This window comes from Amblyraja radiata, chromosome 22 (assembly GCF_010909765.2).
Source record: "Amblyraja radiata isolate CabotCenter1 chromosome 22, sAmbRad1.1.pri, whole genome shotgun sequence".
Lineage (NCBI taxonomy): Eukaryota > Metazoa > Chordata > Chondrichthyes > Rajiformes > Rajidae > Amblyraja > Amblyraja radiata.
The window spans coordinates 26090474-26111792 of NC_045977.1; the positions used below are offsets into that span (position 1 = coordinate 26090474).

The window sequence follows — 21319 nt, forward strand, 5'->3', positions numbered from 1 at the left end:
TAATATAAATGGGGATTGTGGGGATGTTTGCTTGTTTGAACCTTTTCTTTGATTCACATCTTCTCGAAAACCCGACGTGGTAACGGTGAAAATTTCACATATTCTGGTAGAGATTTATCTCATGACTTCAACAATCCCCTTGTCTGTAAATTTGATTTTTTATTTCCCGAGTTTTTTACTAAAATTGTTCACCAATCTGACATATTTTTAAATGGCTCCTCTCACTCACAGGAGCCCTTCCAGCCGCCCCCCCCCCCCCGGGCTCTGGATTAAAGCAGCTGACGAGTTACGTTAACCCACCGCCCCCCCCCCCCCCCCGACTTTACAATCTGACATCTTTTTTAAATCTAAAAAGCTGGATGACGTCACAATGGCTCCTCTCGCTCACAGGAGCTCTGCCAGCCCCTCCCCTCCCTCTCCACCCCCCCCCCCCAATCTCTAGCCGCGCCTGCGTAGTTGGGGGTTATGCGTGAGTGGATAGGGCGGGGGATGGGGTAACAGGAACGAATGAATAATTTTAATATAATATCAAGGGGGGTGTTAGTGTGTGTGTGGGTGGTTAGTGTGTGTGACGCCGAAGGCCACCCCCCCCCCCCCGTAACGGGTCCCCCTTGGTCTAGTGTCTTACTAACGATCAAGTTTTTGAGGAGATGACAAAGGTGAACAATGAGGGTAGAGTGGTGGATGCCGTCTACATGGATTTTATTAAGCATTTGATAAAGGTCCCCATGGTAGGCTAATCCAGAATATTAAAATGCATGGGATTTGGTTGTGTGGATTCAGAACTGGCTTACTGATAGACGGCTTCTGATGGAAGGGTGTTATTCTGGCTAGAGGTTGGTGATTATTGGAGTTCTGCAAGGCTGTGTTGGGACCTCAGTTGTTTGTGATGTATATAAATGACATGAACATAAATGTGGATGGCTCAGTTAGTAAATTTGCAGGCGACATCAAAATTGCTGACTACACAGTGAGGAAGGCTGTTAAAGCATTCAGCTGGATAGAGATCAACTCGATTTCTCTTCATTCAATGAGATATAATTATATAAAAATCTACTTAACAATAAGGTCTTCCAAGTGAGTTGAAAGAATATGCCAACTTTTGCATCAGTTCACAATCTAATTTGGAATCTAATATTATTACTCGGGCAAGTGTAAAGTGAACTATGAATATATCACATTTGTTAATTGTTGAATCTATGCTCCTTGTAATATGTGCATTGTTTTTGTTTTGGACAGCTTTGCTTTGAAACATTTCATGCATTTGGAAAGCAATTTATTATGCTGTGGCATCAGAAGCAGTTTACTCATGAAGTTAATATGGAGATTTCCTATATTTCAGGGTGACTATGATCCGAGGAAAACAAAGGTGCTTCACCTGAGCATGAACCCCATGAGTTTGGCAAAGGAGTATCGTGTAGCAGAGCTGAAAAGTCTGAAGGAGGAATGCGAGCAACTCAGAGAGAGGGTGCGGGTCCTTGAGGGAGGTGCAGAACATGAACAAGTGGGATCACTCAGAAACGTGCCACCATCTCAGGAAATTGCAGGTATCTTTTGTTGTTGGAAAAATACATCGTCATATATTACTAAGGACCTCAGCTGTGCCTTCTTAATTCTTCCAATGCTGTCTTGACTAATCTTCCACAGGGCATAAATTCTAATTCACACAAATTCCTGCTCACTACTGCACTTGTTAATGTAAACTGTCTCATAGAATGAGCAATGATGCTCCTGTCTTGCATTTCTATTCCAATTGCTCCATGCCCATACTTGAAAAGCCTTGCCAACCCTGAAAATCTTCATTTTTTGTGTTCCTCTATTTTTGTCAACTTATGCAATGTGTATTTTAATGTGGATTTCAAATTTCTTTTGTAATCCTCAAAATTTATATAATGGCCCCCTTTTAATCTTATTACACAATTTAGTTAAAATTTGTCTAATTATGCCTCAGGGTATTTTTTTAAGAAATTAGTTACAAATTGTTATAACATTCTTTTACACTTAATTCTTTAATGAATGTAGAAAGGATTGCTGCTGAATTGGTGAATGGAAATTTTACAAATATTAGTAATTTACTCACCATGCTGTAAAGTGAAGCAGGGAGGGTAAACTTTCCACACAATTATTTCTCCAACTCTTCTATTGCACGAAGGTCAGGTTTTTCCCTTCTCAGAAGAAGAACCGTTTTACTCCCACGGTCCTACTGGTTGGTTGATACGAAATGGCATAGTAAGAGAGTTGTGACTGGTGTACTTTACCATTCAGGCAAAGCTCTGTAACACAGGAAACATAAATGAGGAAAAATATAAATTGAAAAAAAATGTATTGCACTAAACCCCCAAAACCATAACCCTAACTCTAACTGTATAGTCACATTCTACTGCAATATTATTGGATGTTTTATCCCATTTCATGTGGGATCTGCGTAGGGGAAGTTCATAGCGATGACTTGACACCTGAGTATGTCTATTCATGTGCCCTACTGTTTGTGTGGTCACGGAGATACAGGTGCATGTTATCAGCACTGAGGCTTTGCAAAGAAGAATTGATGCGTACTTATTAAATAAGCAATTAATTGTTCATTGCTGAAGCTTTAAACTGATTAAAGGAAAAATCCTACCCTGAAACACATTTATATTTTCTGATTGTTTTTAATAACCTGCTTTGAAAAGCATTTAATCAGCACAACAACAGGGTGTTTGGAAACTACAATATAGATTAGCGCAGTCAGACTTTAGCAAGTATAATAAACAGCTTAAAGTGACAAACAAAAGCAAAATTGGTGAAAGCTTTACAGAAACAGCACATGGAAATTGTTAAGGATTTAGAAAATCGTCAAGGCATAAGCCTATATTTTGTTTTGTTAATTATGTAGTTATAATTATTTCTAACTGGGTACTGCTGAATATCAATATTTTCAGAGTTAGGTAGCTAATTAACCTATCTGTTTGTTATTTGTGGATTTGTTTTTGGTTGAAAAGTTTTACCATTTCAGAATACTGCAATTTATGTAATTTTCTGGACCACTTTCTTTTGGTTTATACCTCAATATGACATTCCTCATCTTTTTGTATTTACCTTGTCAAGAAAGATAAAAAATGAATTAACTTACTTTTAAACATTGTAACATCAACAAGGTTCAGCCATTTGGTGTTATTCTTTTATAATATAAATCAATTTTCCTTTGCAACTTTAACATCACTGTAAATGCAGCATTCTCTTTTGCAATCAAAGCCGCACAGCCAAAGAAGTCTTACTTGCTTCATGGCCAAAGGAGTCTTATGGGCCTGTCCCACTTACGCGACTTTTTCAGCGACTGCTGGCACCTGTCATAGGTCGTTGCAGGTCACCGAAAATTTTCAACATGTTGAAAATCAAGCGGCGACCAGAACAAGGTACGACTCTTTAGACGACTACTCACGATCATACAGGCTTCACCCCACGACGTGTCGCCAGGGTATCACCTTTATGGGCGTGAGTAGTCTCCTCAGTCGTCCAAAGAGTCGTAGCGTCTCTCTGGTCGCCGCTGGATTTTCAACATGTTGAATATTTTGGGCGACCTGCAACGACCTATGACGGGTGGTGGCAGTTGCCGAAAAAGTCGCGTAAGTGGGGGGCCCATCACTTGCTCAAAAGCATTGATACTCTGGCAAGCTAAATATATATTTTTGCTTTATTGTGATCCAATTAAGATCAGCTGGACAATGCTTTATTGCCTGTGACTGGTAGGTTTATGCAGTAATGCCCATCTGACATCAGATCTAATAGCTTAAGTTTAGCAGGATGGAAGATATTGATAATTCTTTTTTTCTCTGTCATGCCTGGAGACCACAGGTTTTGTATTTTTGTATCTTTCCTCCGTTTGCTGTACTTTATCAGATAAATAATTCAGTTTTATTTTTACCTGATTTTTGGCCTTGGGATCTGTTTCCTGTGGTGCACAGGCTCAGATTGCTTCTTCTTATCTCTAGTTCCCATATTTTGTCACGCCTAGCCTCATTCATTGATTGACATGATTGATGCATTGATACTTGTCCTGAAACAAAAAAAATTACTTGGAGGAGACAGCGCACATCTGTACATAATTTTAGGGATGATTTGTGGTTTGGTTATGATGTAGATATTAGACTGATCTCAAACTTTGGGGGAATATGTAACAGAAGTTCCCTTTGGATTTACAAATTGGGCATAAAAACAATAATTTACATCTTGGAAAGCAGTTGTTGATATGATGTTAAACTCCTTGTTAATCAGGCTCTGAAACTGTCAATTGAACAATTCCTCTTGCAGAAATTGCTTATTAATATTCAATCGTAATGATTTCAAATTGTGTTTGATTCATGTCATATAAATATATGCATCAATTTTCATCACTTAACAATATATGTTTAAAAAGAATCGCATTTGATGGTTGCAATTTGTGAGATTTGTATTTGTTTTTAGTTTAGTTTAGAGATACGGAACGAAAACGGCCATTCGGTCCACTGAGTCCGCACCGACCAACGATCCCTGATTAACACTATCTTATACACACGAGGGATAATTTACATTTATACCAAGCGAATTAACCTACAAACCTGTACGTCTTTGGGAGGAAACGGAATATCTCGGAAAAAGCCACTCAGGTACGGGGAGAACATACAAACTCCGTACAACTGCACCCGCAGTCAGGATTGAACCATGCGTCTCTGGCACTGCCAGGCAGCATCTCTACAGCTGCGCCACCGCGCTACCCTAGTGGAGGTGGTAGATGAAATTGTCAGCACATAAATCGCTCATGGTGAAACTTTAAGAACATAGAACATAGAAAAATATAGCATACGAACAGGCCCTTCGGCCCATAATGTCTGTACTGAACAAGATGTCATGAAATGCTAACCTAATCTGCCTACACATGATCCTTACTCCACCATCACCAGTTTATCCCTCTTAAACACCACTGTAGCATCGGCCTCCACCACCACCCATGGCAAAGCATTCAATGCACTACCAGCCTATGTGGAAAAAAAAAATTTACCTCTCCTTTACACTTTGCTTCTTTTACCATCTAAGTGAAGCCTCTAGTCTCTGATGTTTTCACCCTGGTTCTGACTGTTTAACTTATCAATGCCTTTCATAATAGTATATACATATATCAGGTCTTTCCTCAACCTGTGGCATTCGAGAGAAAACAATTCAGAATTGTCCAATCTCTCCTTGCAGCTAATACCACGTAATCCAGGCTGCATACGCCATCACCAAAGCCTTCACATTCATCCTAGAACGGGACGACCAGTGTTGTACGCCTTTTATCTGTTAGCGTAAGAGATTAACATAGACTTTGCATAATCTGGTACCTATGTTGACTGATTCCTGTTCCCCATCCTTTCCATCATCTCATTTCTGACCATCCCTTGCAGATCAAATCTCTTCCTGTCGCTTGAGTCAACATGGACTACTTGAGATCTTCTGATTGTCTGGGGATAGTATTGCAGGGAAGATTTGAAAGGGAAAATTTCTTGAGATGTAATTCATCTGGTTAATTAGGAGTAGATTCATGCAGGGCAGTCTTGTGAGCTGGTGAAGCTGATTGAATTGATTGATAGTGACATAATTTAAAAAAGCATAGTTATCAGGCCAGATATTGGAAGAGGTAATGAAAAGCTTGGTCCATGTGGCATCTTGAAGGAGGAGGAGGAGAGGTGAATAATTTAATGAAAGAGTTTTGAAGCTTGAAGCCTAAAGGGCCTGTCCCACTTAGACGACTTAATCCACGAGTTTAGAAGACCCTAGACGAGTTGAAAAAAATGTCAAGGTCGTGTTGACTCGCCAAAGTAAAAGACCTCTTACGACCCCCTACGACTATGTCTACGACCTCCTACGGCTATGTGTGCGACCGCCTACGACCACCCTCGACCTTAGTCTTCCACACCTAAGACCAACTACGACTAGCTACGAGTGGAAAATGATCACATGATAAAATTATGTCATGTTTGCATTTTTTTCTCGGGCCAGTTACCGACCTACGACTACCTACTGCTACCCACGACTATCTCCGACTACCATTACGACCTACCTACGAGTAAAAGATATACATTTTTTCCATGTCGACCTTTTTTTTACTCGGCTGGAAAAAACGCTGCGACCTACTTGAGGCCATGAATACGCGGAGACCACTCACGAGCATGAGGAAAAGTTACGAAGATCTAGCACCTCGTGGCGACCATGCTGCGAGTATGAATCAAGGGCAAACTCGGCAGAGGTCGCAAATTAGGTCGTGAAAGTGGGACGGGCTTAACTAATTGAAGGCATAACCTGCAGTAGTAGCTAAAAAAAAACAGGGAGACGAAAGAAGCAGTAATAGGAGATGACAGATATTTTGTGGACTTGTACAGCCTCAACTACCATGTACATCATTCGAGACATTAAACTGAACTTATCTGAGGATTGTATCTTAAGCTTAGCACACTTAGCACTAAGCTTAGGCACACTTAGTTTAAAGATAATTACAAACTTTAAAACTATTTGGTGGCATCTATGGAGGTCATTATGCTTTTCCTCCTCCTTTCTCACTCCCACAATAATGTGAAAACAGTTAACTTGTGATGGTGACTGAATGTTTGCAAGGGCCAACAATCTAGCATCTCTTTGGTGAATGAATGGGTAAGAATAACAATTTAAGTAGCTTGAATGTTATAACTAGAGTCAGGATTTTGCCATAAATGCCATGTGCCTTTTCATGCCTTTTTTGATGATTTCACCAAGGTAATTAAGAGATTAATTAAGACGGGGAAAATAGACTATGAAAGGAATTTAGCAAACAACATAAAAACTAATAGTAAGAGTTTTTATAGCTATATAAAAAGAAAAAGGGTGGCTAAGGTGAACGTTGGTCCATTGGAGGGTGAGACTGGAGAGTTGTTGGTGGGGAACATGGAAATGGCAAAGGCATTAAACGAGTATTTTGTATCAGTCTTCACCATAGAAGACACAAAAAATATTCCAATGTTGGATAAACAGGGGGCGGTAGGAATGGAGGAGCTAAATACTATTAAGATCACCAAGGAGGTGGTATTAGGGAAATTAATGAGACTGAAGGAGGATAAATCCCCTGGGCCTGATGGATTACATCCAAGGGTCTTGAGGGAGATAGCGGTGGGGATTGTGGATGCATTGGTGATAATTTTCCAAAACTCCCTGGAGGCAGGAACGGTCCCAGTGGATTGGAAAATGGCCAATGTAACACCTATATTTAAAAAAGGAAGTAAACAGAAAGCGGGTAATTATAGACCGGTTAGTCTAACATCGGTGGTGGGTAAAATGTTAGAGACAATTATTAAAGAAACACTAACGGGGCACTTGGATAAACATGACTTCATCGGACAGAACCAGCATGGTTTTGTGAAGGGGAAGTCCTGTTTAACGAATTTGCTCGAATTCTTTGAGGAAGTAACAACCCGGGTGGATAAAGGGGAACCGGTGGATGTGGTATACTTGGACTTCCAAAAGGCTTTTGACAAGGTGCCACATAAGAGACTATTGCTAAAAATAAAAAATTATGGAATTGGGGGTAATATATTAGCATGGGTAGAGGATTGGCTAACAAATAGGAAGCAGAGAGTGGGGATAAATGGTTCATACTCGGGATGGCAACCGGTAACTAGCGGGGTTCCGCAAGGGTCGGTGCTGGGACCCCAGTTGTTCACAATTTATATAAATGATTTGGAGGAGGGAACCAAGTGTAATATATCAAAATTTGCGGACGATACAAAAATGGGAGGAAAAGTAGGGGATGAGGAGGATAGGAAGAGTCTGCAAAAGGATATAGATAAGCTAGGTGAGTGGGCAACAACTTGGCAGATGAAGTTTAATACTAATAAATGTGAAGTCATTCACTTTGGGAAAAAAAATGATAGGGCAAGTTATTTTCTAAATGAGGAGGAGCTGCGTTGTAATGCAACGCAAAGGGATCTAGGGGTATTAGTACATGAATCACTAAAAGTTAGTATGCAGGTGCAGCAAGCAATCAGGAAGGCCAATGGAGTTTTGGCCTTTATTGCTAGGGGGATTGAGTATAAAAACACGGAGGTCTTGCTGCAGCTGTACACAGTATTAGTGAGACCACATTTGGAATACTGTGTACAGTTCTGGGGTCCATACTTAAGAAAGGATGTACTAGCCCTGGAGGCAGTGCAGCGAAGGTTTACAAGATTAATTCCTGCAATGAGGGGATTGACATATGAGGAAAGGTTAAGTAGGCTGGAACTCTACTCTTTGGAGTTTAGAAGAATGAGAGGCGATCTCATTGAAACATATAAGATCGTGAGGGGCCTTGATCGGGTGGATGCACCGAGGATGTTCCCAATGATCGGGGAAACTAGAACTAGGGGACATAGTTGCAGAATAAGGGGGGGCTCTTTTAAAACTGAGATGAGGAAGAACTTCTTCACCCAGAGGGTGGTTAATTTATGGAATTCACTGCCCCAGGGAGCAGTGGAAGCAGAAACTTTAAATATATTTAAGACTAAAATAGATGGTTTTTTAGCTGCCAAGGGGATAAGGGGCTACGGGGAGAGGGCAGGGATATGGACCTAGGTATGGTTAGTATAGTAAGACCTGAGTGATCTCCTGGACAAGTGTCGATCGCCTAGATTGGGGTCGGAGAGGAATTTCCCGGATTTTTTTCCCGAATTGGACCTGGGTTTTTATCCGTTTTTTTGCCTCCCCCAGGAGATCACGAGGTTTTTGGGGTGGAGAGGGGTGATAGCGGTATAAAGGGGAGGGTAGTGTCTTGTGTTCTGTGTCTTGTGTCTACTGTTTGTGGGTAAGTGTGTCTGTTTAGTGTTCAGCCATGAGCGAATGGCGGTGCGGGCTCGACGGACCTGGTGGTCTACTCTCGCACCTACTTTCTATGTTTCTATGTTTCTAATGCCTTTTTCACGATCGATTGCCAAAATCTGCCTTTTTTTGCCGTTTTGCTGAAAGGTTGTGCTATTTTCTCTAATTGTATCATGATTACAATGATGTTTTCTATGTTAACACGTTAATATTAATGTTATTATTAACGTGTTAACATGGTATAACTTAAAAGAAAGTTTCCACCACCGGGGGAGCCACCGTCGGTCATTCATTCGTTCGTGCCGCTGCCCGCTGGTTCAGTCTTGTCCAAGATCTATTTAAGAAAGAACTGCAGATGCTGGAAAAATCAAAGGTAGACAAAAAATGCTGGAGAAACTCAGCGGGTAAGGCAGCATCTATGGAGAGAAGGAATAGGCGTTGTTTCGGGTTGAGACCCTTATTCAGACTGATGTGGGGGGGCGGAAAAAGAAAGGAAGCGGAGACAGTAGGACTAGAAGGAGAGCTAGGAGGAGGGAGAAGACAAGGGCTATATAAAATTAGAGAAGTCAATGTTGATACTTCTGGGGTGTAGAATACCCAAGCGAAATACCCAAGCTTGTCTCCTCACTACATTTACCGCTGGCTCCAGTCGCAAATCTGTGCAAGGCATTCATTGATGCTGGAATTCCACTGTGGAAATTGGAATACAAATCTCTCAAAGGTTTTAAAAGAAATTCACAGAGGAACATATACCAAGCAAGTCATCATTGTGGGAAAATTATGTTGACAGCAACTTCAACATTGTTGTGCAGAAAAGTAGAGATGAAGTTGCATGCAACAAAATATGGATCTCAATAGACGAGACAACTGTTGCCAATGTGGTCATCGGTACACTGGAGGCAGGTCAATCATCAAAGGAGTATTTGTTGACATCAGAAAGTATTGGAGGTCAAATAGCTCAACTATTGTTCAGTTGTTTACATCTTCACTTGCTATACTTTGGCCAGAAAGTATAAAACACGAGAATGTTCTTCTGTTTATGACTGATGCAGCTCCGTACATGAAAAAAGGTGCTCGTGCTCTTAAAGTTTTATTCCCCAAAATGTTGCATTTGACATGCTTAGCTCAAGGACTTCATAGAATTGTCAAGCTCATACGTAGTAGCTTGTTTCCATTGGTCGATCGCCTAGTTTCCAATGTCAAGGAAATCCTCCTCAAAGCACCGTCACGTGTGCAGTTGTTCAAGGAAATGGCACCCAAGATTCCTCTACCTCCTCAGCCCGTTTTGACGAGGTGGGGGTACATGGCTCTCGGCTGTACTCTACTATGCTGCAGATTTTGAAAAGATAAAATAAATCGTCAACTGTTTTGAAGAAGAGAATCTGCTGCAGTCAGGATCGTCAGTGAAATCATGCAGATCTTGTGTTTATTGCTTCCTATTTTGCAAACTTCCCACAAGCTATCACTTCCCTTGAGAAACGTGGCGAAACATTAGTGAATAACTTGCACGTTTTCAACAAAGTAACTGACGATATCTGTAAAATTCCTGGCGATGTAGGTAAAGATGTACAAGGAAAATGTAAGAGAGTGATTTCAGCTAACAAAGATCTTGAGGAAATACAAATATAAAACATAGCTTGTTTCGGGTATACACCAGTGACCTCAGCTGAAGTAGAAATAAGTTTTTCACAACTGAAGCATATTCTGTCTGACAGACGGCATAGCTTAACACCAGATAATTTGAAAGTAATGCTAGTAATTATGTGGAACCAGGCAACATTGGTCATTTAATGTGGAATACCTTTATATTATCATTTTTAACCATATTTTGGTGGTGAAAATACATGCCTTTGTATTTTTTTTGTCAATAAATGCCTTTTTCGTGCCTTTTTTGTAATTTTATTATGCCTTTTTGCCTGCCTATTTCAGAGTCTTTTTAGTGCCTAAACATCCTGGCTCTAGTTATAACCTTATTTTTGGTGTTTAATTCATTCATGTATTAAGTGTCTATTTGTAACATGGCATTGTGGAGATTGAGGAGCAGAAAATAATATAGGTAAATGGAACAGCTGCACCAAGCAGAAATTTACCATCATAAGACTGCAGTTGTAATGTTCCAATGCTTCTGCTCCTTAATAATTATAAAAGTGGAATTACAACATAAGTGGCGCGTGATGTTTATCTCCAATCACGTTTTCTTCCCACCAGCTTTTTACAGAGGATGTGAGTAAATTGGGTAATTTGGTGATTTTTTGTAAACTATTGGCATTGAATAAGAGTTGCAATTAGTAATGTATTGATACTGTGAGTTTGGTAAAAAATGTAAGAAGAATTAGTTTTCTGGCATCATTCTGGTATGGACAGATAGTTGAAGCGTGTTGGGTAAATGAGAAAGAAGTGAATGGATTTCTTTCTGGAAATTTGGAATAATTAACACTTAAAAGTTATAATATTCCCTTGCAATTTGCAATTGTATATGTTTGTGTATAAATGTGCGTTACCTAATGTTGTGAGAGGTTAATTAATGTTAAAACTCTTCTTTGATGAGATGACAGCAGTCTGATATCTTTGCTTTTGCGTTAAACCAAGAGCATATAAATTAAGGAGATTTATGAGGCTAGTGAGATTTATGAAGCTAGTTTTTTGAGTTTCATAGTTGATGGGTGGCCGGAGATAGCTGCCAGGGGAGGTGTTTGTCAGGGGAGGGGAGCTGCCAGGTGGGGTAGTTTGTTTGGAACAAGGAGGAATACTGCATAGAATTATGAGCAAGCCTACATGGAGTAAATAGGAAGGGCCTATCTTCTTCAGCAGCAGGTCAGAAAATGGGGCATAGGTTTTTAATAATTGCTTAAAAGTTTAAATAACTAACATGGTGGAAAATTAGACTACATTGAGGAACTTTTTATTTGACTGGAACAGACACAAAGGGCAGAATTGCCAATTCTGTCATAAATCTACTGTGATTCCAAATATATATTTCTTTGCACAATATCTGTGTCTCCGCTATGTTATCCCTTTTTTATTTTATGGTGTTTATATCAATTCTAAAATATACATTTATGTAACATTATAATTCCAAGTGTAGTTAAATTTGTTCCCCATTTACTCGATCTGTTCTATAGTGTGCACTTAATAAAATTGCCTGAATGCCATATCTTTGAGTAGTTGCTGGTATATTTCAAATGTAAACTGCAGTATTTTTAACTGTTGGGTTCAGAAACTAATGAATCTGGAATTGAAGTTCAGACTAAGTAGCCAAACTAGATATTTATAAATTTAGTGCAGTAATGGAAGTAATGAAGTCAGAATGTCAATTAGGGTTGAACAGTGTGTGACAATCCACATTCCGTAGCAAGTGTGTCTGCCTCAAGCCATTTAAGATTAAGAAGGAATAGTGTAGAGGGTGCTGAGCTCCTCTGAAGGGTGACCATTATTTCCCGCTGAGTGCTTTTATATTTGTTCAAGTTGAATAAAAATTAATCATCTCCCAACCAAAGCTGGCAGTTTACCATTTACCAAATTACAAAAATCTGTTTTACCTTTGTGCCTACAGTTACATCAGACCAGTATTTGCACCTGAAATGTACTTTTCAAAATCCTGTGTATTTCTAAAAATACAAGGATATGTTCTGAGTGTTGTGATTTGAACAACTCCAAGAAAAATTCAAGGGGCAACATTAACCACTACAATAATCTTTCTTTTAATAAAGTTATAAAGGCAATGTGAGTTTCCTTTTACCTCACAAATGTCTCTGACTCAGTCACCAATCAAGTAAGCCTGTGGAGTATCTTCTCAAATGTGGCTGCCTTGAGACATTCAAACCCATTTTACAGCTGCTTTAGTGGCAGGGTGCAATACGTATGTGATCTTAACTAATAACATCTGTAAACTGTCCCAATCTCAGAACAGTAATTGAAAAAAATGTTGCACCACCTATCCAATAAGATTCTCATTAGACAAGAAACATCCAACAGGACGATCTAATAGCATCTCAGGAAGGATCCATAAGTTTACAAGAGTATCCAGATCAGCTGGGTATGTGGGCCAAGGAATGGCAAGTGGAATTTAACGCTGATAAGTGTGAGATATCGTGCTTTGGCAGGGCAGGACATACACAGTAAATGGTAGAGCCCTGGAAAGTATTGTAGAATAGAGAGATCTGGCCATATAGAAACATGGCTCCCTGAGTGGTGTAGAAGATGTTTAGCATGCTTCCCTGCATTGAGAAGGTATTGAGTACAAAAGTCGGCACATCTTGATGTGGCTGTACAAGTTATTGGTGAGACCACATTTGGAATATTTACGTGCAGTTCCGATCGTCCAGTTATAGGAAGGAAGTCATTAATTTTGAAAGGATGCAGAAGAGATTCACCAGAATGTTACCTGGATTTGTCGGCTTTCATTTTCAGGAGAGGTTGAATCGGCTGGGACTTTTTTTCCTTGGCGTGCAAGAGGCCGATGGGTGACCTGATGGAGTGTACACAAGCGTGTATAACAAGCGGCTTTAGGCTAAGGTTGACTGCATGATGAATGGTAAAGGGGTGCGTGCGCAGCAAGGACAGGGTGGTTTATAGCCATGGTGAAGCAGAAATTTGTATTTTGGGAGTGATGCCCCCTCTTGATTGTGGGGAAGCAGCAGGTTGTCACCTGCCACAATGTTCTCGGTCGGTGTTGCCCTGCTTTGGCCCTTAACCTGCTCTTGTGTTGCAGCAGTCACTTGAGCCATTTTTCATTTCCTCTAATTACAAAGTAAACAGTAAAGATACAGTAATGATAAGTACAACAATAGAGACAATGACATGTGCAAAATAGCAGAATCGTGCAAAGATTGTGGTGTACAATCCGAGTCGTGCAAACGAAAATTTAAAGTACAAAACGGAGGTGGAGGTGGAGTTAAGGGTAAGAATATGTGACAGCACCTCTTGGAAAGGGGTGTGAAAGAGGTGATTGGTTCAGGAGTCGTATAACAATGAAGAAGAGGCTGTCATTAAGTTTGGACATCTGAGCTTTCAGTAGGTAGAAGACAGAAAAAAGAATGTCCAGTGAGGCAGGCCTTGTCAATAGGTTACAAGTGATATGGATGTCTTTGAATTTGACCATCTCTACACCAGCCTTGTTGATGAGGACAGTTATGTTCACCTCCTCGCTCCGTTAGGCATGTGGTGAGAAGGTCCCTCATTATCAGATCTTTCAGGCGCGGCTGGCACCCAGCTGCGCCTGAAAGATCTGATAATGAAGGACGCTGTCTTCAAACGTCTGCAGTGGAGGTGATCCATCTCCTCTTGCCAGGATGGTCGAGAAAACAGTGGTCTAAAATGAGTTTCCCTACCATTGACATGAGGCTCATCGGCCAATAGTTCCCTGGATTCTCTCTACTTACTTTCTTAAAAAAAGGAACAACATTGGTCACTCTCTAGTCCTCCAGGGCATTGCCTGTGGCAAGAGAAGAAGCAAAGATCCTCGTCAAGGCCCCCATAATCACTGCTCTTGCTTACCTCAAGAACCTGGGATAAATCCCATCTAGCCATGCGGACTTATCCACCTTAATGTTTTTCATGAGCCTCAGCACCACCAAAGATCCTAGAGCAAGCTATAGGATCTTTGAGCACCACCTCCTTCTTAATCTCAAGGTGAGCATATTTGTGTTCTCCAAATCTGTCTCCTCGGTGAATACAGATGCAAAGTACTTGTTTATTACCTCGCCTCCATTCCATTGTAGCACAGATTGCTTGTTTTTTCTTTGAACTTTCTACCTTCTCGCAGGTTACTCTCTTATTTTTAACATACCGTATTTCCCATGAGGTAATATGGGCTGAGCTCCAGTATGTCCTCTCTAAGTGCCGCCGTGATATTCTCCCGGATTAGCAAAGCAACTCCTCCAGCTTTTCATCTCCCTCTCTATCTCGTCTAAAATATCGAAACCCAGGAATATTGAACCGCCAGTCGTGTCCCTCTTGCAACCAATTTTCTGTGATGGCACAATATTATCATTTCAAGCACTGATCCAGACTCTAAGTTTTTCAGTTTTACCCATAATACACCTTGCGTTAAAGTAAACACACTTCAGTCTTTCATATTCAGAGACTTCTCCCTGCGTGTCATTCTTTTGAGACTACATATCATATTCTCCACTTTCTCATTAGCCTTTTCTTTTGCTGACCTGCTGCTCTGGTTCCCAACCCCCACCATTCTAGTTTAAACCCTCAATAAATAGCATTATCAAACCTCCCTCAATGATATTGGTACCCCTCCTGTTCAGGTGTAACCTGTCCATCATGTTCAGGTCACCTCTGCCCCAGAAAAGATCCCAATGGTGCAAAAGTTTGAATCGCTGCACTAACTCCTGAGCCACGCATTCATCTGCCTATCCTCCTATTAATACCCTCACTTGGCATCAGTAGTAATCTAGAGATTACTGCCCTTGAGGTCCTGCATTTTAACCTTTTGCCTAACTCCCCATATGCATTCTGCATGACCTTGTCCGTTTTCCTTCCTATGCCATTTGTGCCAACTGGAACAATGACTTCCGGTTCCTCACCCTTCCCCTTGAAAACCAGGCTTGGTGCCACAGTCCGGCTACTGCTGCTCTCCCCTGAACGGTCATCTCCCTCGACTGTATCCAAAGTGACGTACCTGCTTTGCAGGGGAATGGCCACAGGGGACTCCTGAACTCTTTTCCTGCTCTCTTTGTTGATGGTCACTGTCTGCATCTTTTGTGTGACCACCTCAAAATAGCTCCTATCTATGACTTCCTCACTCTCCCAGATGAGCCTGAGGTCATCCATCTGCAGCTCCATTTCACTAGCACGGTCTTTAATTAGCTGCTACTGGACGTAACTTCTGCAGATTTAGTCTTGGGGACACTCGCTGTCTTCCTGCCTTTCCAATTCATCAGTGGGTGAAGAAGGATAGATGGTAGTCAGCAGGGGATTTCATTTCCAGTGCTTGACCTGATGCCAACACGTTCAGAATTTTACTTCGGAGTCACGTGAGTGACTACGTGAAGAAGCCCGCCAGGCGCATGCGTGTCATTGCGCTACACGCATTGCAACTCCTCATTGTCGGGAGGAAGGACGTTCCTTCCGAACGGCAGGATTTCGAACCTGCAACAGTAAGGTAAGGGAACTTCGTTCCATACTTACCTTTTTTCTACAGAAGGCTGTTGAAAGCTGGCGGGGGAGGAGTCTGCAAGCAGCAGGCAGCCAGCAACGGCCAGTGGCACGACAGTCTCCCTTAGCGGGAGTCCGTGCGTCTTCAGCTCCGACTCCGGAGCCGTCAGTCCGACAAACTCGGACAACAGCCCCGAGGACGCTACATGGGTCCGTGGAGCTGCGGAAATCACAGCGGGGGGAAGGACGTTCCTCCCGAAACGGCAGGTTGAGAACCAGCAACACAGGTAAGAGATTTCCTTACCTTTTTCTTCATTGCAGGAAGGCTGCCGAGCTGTCGCTGAAAAGCAACAGGCAGCCAGCAACGGACGTCGGCACCACTATCTCCCATAACGGGAGGGAGTGCCAAACTTCACCCCAAACGGGTGGAGGAAATCGGAGCCAACAACCCACAAAGACAGTGGGTTGTATTTGTGCTCTGTCCCCTTTTTTAATATTAGGGGACAAAAGGAGATTGCGCTCCTGCCGTGGCTAAGCCAGGTGGAGTAAGCGCAACAGGGGACTACAGCTGCGGCCGGAATCGGCTCCCGTAATGGGAATAGCTGTACCCGACTTTCGCTCCCGACTCGCTCCCGCACCGGGCCGGGCGGGAGAGGGAGCAAAACTAATGTTTTCCCCGCGCTAGGTCTGTACAGGAGGGGAAGCTGGACAAAGGAGTGTCCACAGTGCTGCTAGTGAAGCTGGCTGGGGAAGACAGCGGAGTCGCAGGCAGCCGGCAGCAGCAGCCAAAGGCACGTTTATCTCCCGTTATAAGGAGAGCAGTGCCGACTTTTTGTCCCGCGCCGGCCAGAACACCACGGCCGGGCGGGAGACCATTCAAATGGGGCCGTTGACTTGACCAGTCATTAACGGCAGCAGACGGGGTAGAATGACGATCACCCGTAGCAACGATTTAACTTGGACCTGCAGGTAAGAGCTGCGGTCTTTTTTGCATTTCTATGCTGATTGCAGGTGCAGAAACAACGGGCTGCGACAAAGCTGGTGGGCTAGATGGAATCAGCTGTGCCAGATGTCCTCCACACCGGCCATATCCACTCTACGGAAGGACAGTAAGGACAAAGCTGGAGGAGGAGGACCGTGGAGCAGCGGGCGGCCAGCAGCAGCCAGCGGCACTTGGATCACCCATAGTGGGATCAGCTGTGCCCGAAGTCGCCTCCGCACCGGCCAGATCCACGCGGCCGGGCGGAAAGGCTAGACACAAAACAAACAAGGTCGTGGACTCAGAGGAGTCCGACTTTGAATCACCGCCGGCCAGCGCCCGAGAGCGCTGGAGCGGGAAGAAGCGGTGTATGGAGCTTTGCTCCAACGTGACAGACTCCGGGACATGGAGTCACTGTGGGCCCTATGATAACCCACAGCAGTACCTCTTTCAGGGCTGCACAGTGCTTCTACCTCATCAGAGGGAAGCACTGCGGGTCAGTTCTGGGCTGACCTGGAAGAGGGGTCCGCAGAAGAAAGTGTGCAAGGGGTGCAGGAACAAGAGAACCTACCGGAACCTAGCACCCCCACGCACCCACCAGCAAAACTGGTGAAAGCTCGAAGGACCGGTACTTAAAAACATGAGTCTTTTAGGCCATGGCCCAGACCGGCCTTCTCGGAAGATGCGGGACCTCCAACGCAAACCAACCGTAAATCCAGACCCCAGCGCTACAACAGCGAAGAACCTACAAAAAGGTAAACCTGCCACTGGTAACTATGGAGGTAGGTGGGTCTGGTTCCCTACAAACAGTGGGCACGGAGATTGGGTGTAGATAACACTCTCTTCTGTATGCATGGAGCATGATAACAACCGATATCTACATCTTAAGCAGTATCCAGGGATATACAATAGAGTTTATACACAAGTACAGCCCTCCAGTTCAACATATACTGAACCGAATGTTCGTGCTTTCTGATAAAAGAAATCAAAAGCGCAAGCTGAACTGAAGCGGCTTTACATAAAAGGTGTAATTGAGAAAACTCAACACGAACCATTAAAATTCGTGTCCGATATATAAACAAAAAGATGATGGTCATCGCATCATCATAGATCTAACAAAATAGATACCTTTGTTACTGCTTAACAATTAATTCCCAAAGGTTACTTCAATGGCCAGCATCATTTTAAAAGATGCTTACCATTCAGTGCCTATACGAGGTGACCACAGATGTTACTTAAATTCAACTGGATGGGATAACTCTAGCAGTATAAAGCACTGCCAAATGGGTTATCATCAGCCCAGGCTGTTCACAAACATTTTTGAAACCAGCCCAAGCATTTCTACGGAAACGTGTACACATGGTCATGGCATATTTAGATGACATACTCATTATGTGCAAAAACTTTGGAATTGGCCAAACAAACTAACAGCCACAAAAAAGTTATTTGGGGAACTGGGATTCATTTCATCCAGTTAAATCTAAACTAACGTCTTCCACTACTATGGACTACCTGGGGTTTCACTACAGATTTAATAGAGGCTTATAAAAACCTCACTGACATCAGCAAACCATCCATCAGATTGGTAGCCAAAGTAATTGGCATAATGATGGCTGCCTTTCCAGCCACACAATTTGGACCTCTACATTACCAAAACATACAGAGAGCAAAAAACAAGCACTCTAAATTATGCAGGTCACTTTGACAGATCTGTGAAACTACCAATCAGGCTAAAATGGAACTAAAATGGTGGATAGATAACTCTAGCCTTGTTCCTATCCAAGCATTGTCAGTAACCTTTTCCATGGTACTACAAACTGATGCCAGTACAATTGGTGCGGAGCCACCAATACCAATACCACCGTGGTAGCATACATTAACCACAGGGTGGAAACAAATCGACATCATGTGACAATCTGGCCATACAAATTGGCAATGGTGTCTCCAGAAAGATATTTGGATATCAACCACTTATCTACCAGGAAGACTAAATTCAGGGGCAGACACCAGGTCCCAGTTATCAAGTTATGTTACACAGGAACCAGACCCTGGGGCAGCGGTGACAGATGCATTTTTCGCTGCATTGGAGGGGAGGGGAAATTGTTTATTTACGCATTCCCTCCTTTCCTGCCTCATCAGTCGGGTATTAAGGAAATACAACAGACTCTGCATCTGGAATTGGTAGTACCCGATTGGCCTACACAACCATGGTTCCCAGTGGTATCAAACATGGAATCAGAGACATGAACATCCCATCTGTTCTGGAATATCTGGCAGGCCTCCACTACGATGAGGGGCTCAGTTACAGTGCCATCAACTGCGCCAGAAGTGCCCTATCGACTTACCTATGGCAGGGGACAGACCATTACACTGTTGGGACTGACCCACTGGTAGAAAGCCTATGAGGAGTACCAGATACTCCCATATATGGGATGTGAGTATAATCCTGAAGATGCTCAGGTCTCCAGCAACAGTTCTGTCCTTACACAGACTGACATTAAAACGGTCATGCTAATGGTATTGGTCACGGCACAGAGGATACAGTCACTGCAAAACAAGACTGGACAACATGACTTTCTCAACGGAAAATATTACGTTTCATATTTATGAGATAGTAAGCAGAACAGAAAAAGGGATCAGCAGGCCTCTATATACAATTAGGTCATACCCAACAGATGACCGTCTGTGTATAATAAAACATCTGTCGTTACACATGGAGAAAACGAATATCCTAAGAGGCAATGAAAAGGCACATTTTTTATCAGCCACTAGCAACCACACCAAGAGTGACGGTCCAGACCATCTCAAGATGGCTGAAACAGTTGCTAAACACAGGCTGGGGTGGATACTAAAATTTAAAAAATCTCTTTCCACCAGGGCTGCAGCTACATCGGCAGCGATACAGTTGGATGTACCAATGGACCAAATCCTCGAGGCAGCAGGATGGTCTGGAGGGGAAAAACATTCCAATTATTTGTAATAAACCAGTAATGAAACCTGGAACATTTGCAAAAACAATTTAAGTTCTGTAAATTAATTTAAACCCATATAAAGGGGTTATAAACTTGTGTTAAAATTTTTATGATTTCAATGTCGAATTCATGTCCAAATTATGTTAACACAATCCTCCCAACAGTCAAGGCAGACGTGATGCATGGACTCGTTCCACGGCATGAAATCACAGAGCTTTAAAATCTTCACGTAGTCACTCACGTGACTCCGAAGTAAAATAGTAAGATTAAACGAGAACTTACCAGTTTGAAGTTTGATCTGTATTTTATGAGGAGTTACGATGAGGGATTACGTGCCCTCCGCTCCCACCCAGATCATATACTTAACTGGTACCTCTTCTCTAATCTTACTATGTTTAGTCATTACAGTTATCTGTGATTCCACACCGCTGCTTTGAAGAATGACACGCATGCGCCTGGCGGGCTTCTTCACGTAATCCCTCATCGTAACTCCTCATAAAATACAGATCAAACTTCAAACTGGTAAGTTCTCGTTTAATCTTACTATTCTTACAGACTCAGCTTCCTGATTGTGCAACTACCCCTGACAGTCTATACTGTCATGGGATAGGACATATTGAGGGATTGTGCTTGGGATTTAGTTGAGATAGTCAGCCCTCTGTTTGATGGGTTTGTGGAGCAGCTGGCCCAATTTAGATGCCAAACCCAAGATGTTCTTGAAGAGAATTTTTGCACGTTTCAGATTGTTTAATAACTGAATTTCATTTATTCAGACTTTTCTCCAGATCCTTGTAACCTGTAAATTACCCCCTCTGTGTTTTCTCTTCAGTATTTACGCATAAGAAGTGTTGTTAATCATGGAAAACTTCAGGAATTCTAATGGAAAGTCTTGGGATATTCCAAGTTACTGGCTGGTACACAAAAATGCTGGAGAAACTCAGCGGGTGCAGCAGCATCTATGGAGCGAAGGAAATAGGCAACGTTTCGGGCCGAAACCCTTATTCAGAGTTACTGGCTGATTTGCATCTATGATATAAGCAGAGTAATCTTTAATCAAAAAGCAAGGACCCTGATTTTTAATAATGTGATGGTGAATATATTGTAATTCAATGAAAATGCTGTAATCTAAGAAGAAATGAATCATGTTATAATTACTGAATACATTATGCATCATCGAATCGTGGTTAAGTAACAGTCTTGCATTTTCAATGCAAACCAACGACATTTAAATAGTCCAAATCTTTTATGAACATCACTAATAGCTGCATGAGATTGTGTCTTTAGCGTTTCTATTTTTGTGAAAAACATTAACTGAAACAAATGTGTCTTGAATTTTTGACTCAGTTTTACTTCTAATGCAAATGCTTTTTTTTATCATGAAAACATACTAATAATAATAATAATACATTTTATTTATGGGCGCCTTTCAAGAGTCTCAAGG

General features: G+C 42.1%; 1 protein-coding gene across 2 annotated transcripts in view; it reads left to right on the forward strand.

Moving 5' to 3' along the window:
* Nucleotides 1–21319, forward strand: part of mad1l1 (mitotic arrest deficient 1 like 1) — a 649913-nt gene that overhangs the window by 296532 nt on the left and 332062 nt on the right. For both annotated transcript variants that reach the window (XM_033040804.1, XM_033040805.1), the window contains exon 16: nucleotides 1343–1547. In XM_033040804.1, the coding sequence (XP_032896695.1) occupies nucleotides 1343–1547 (205 nt within the window). The remainder of the gene's footprint in view (nucleotides 1–1342; nucleotides 1548–21319) is intronic.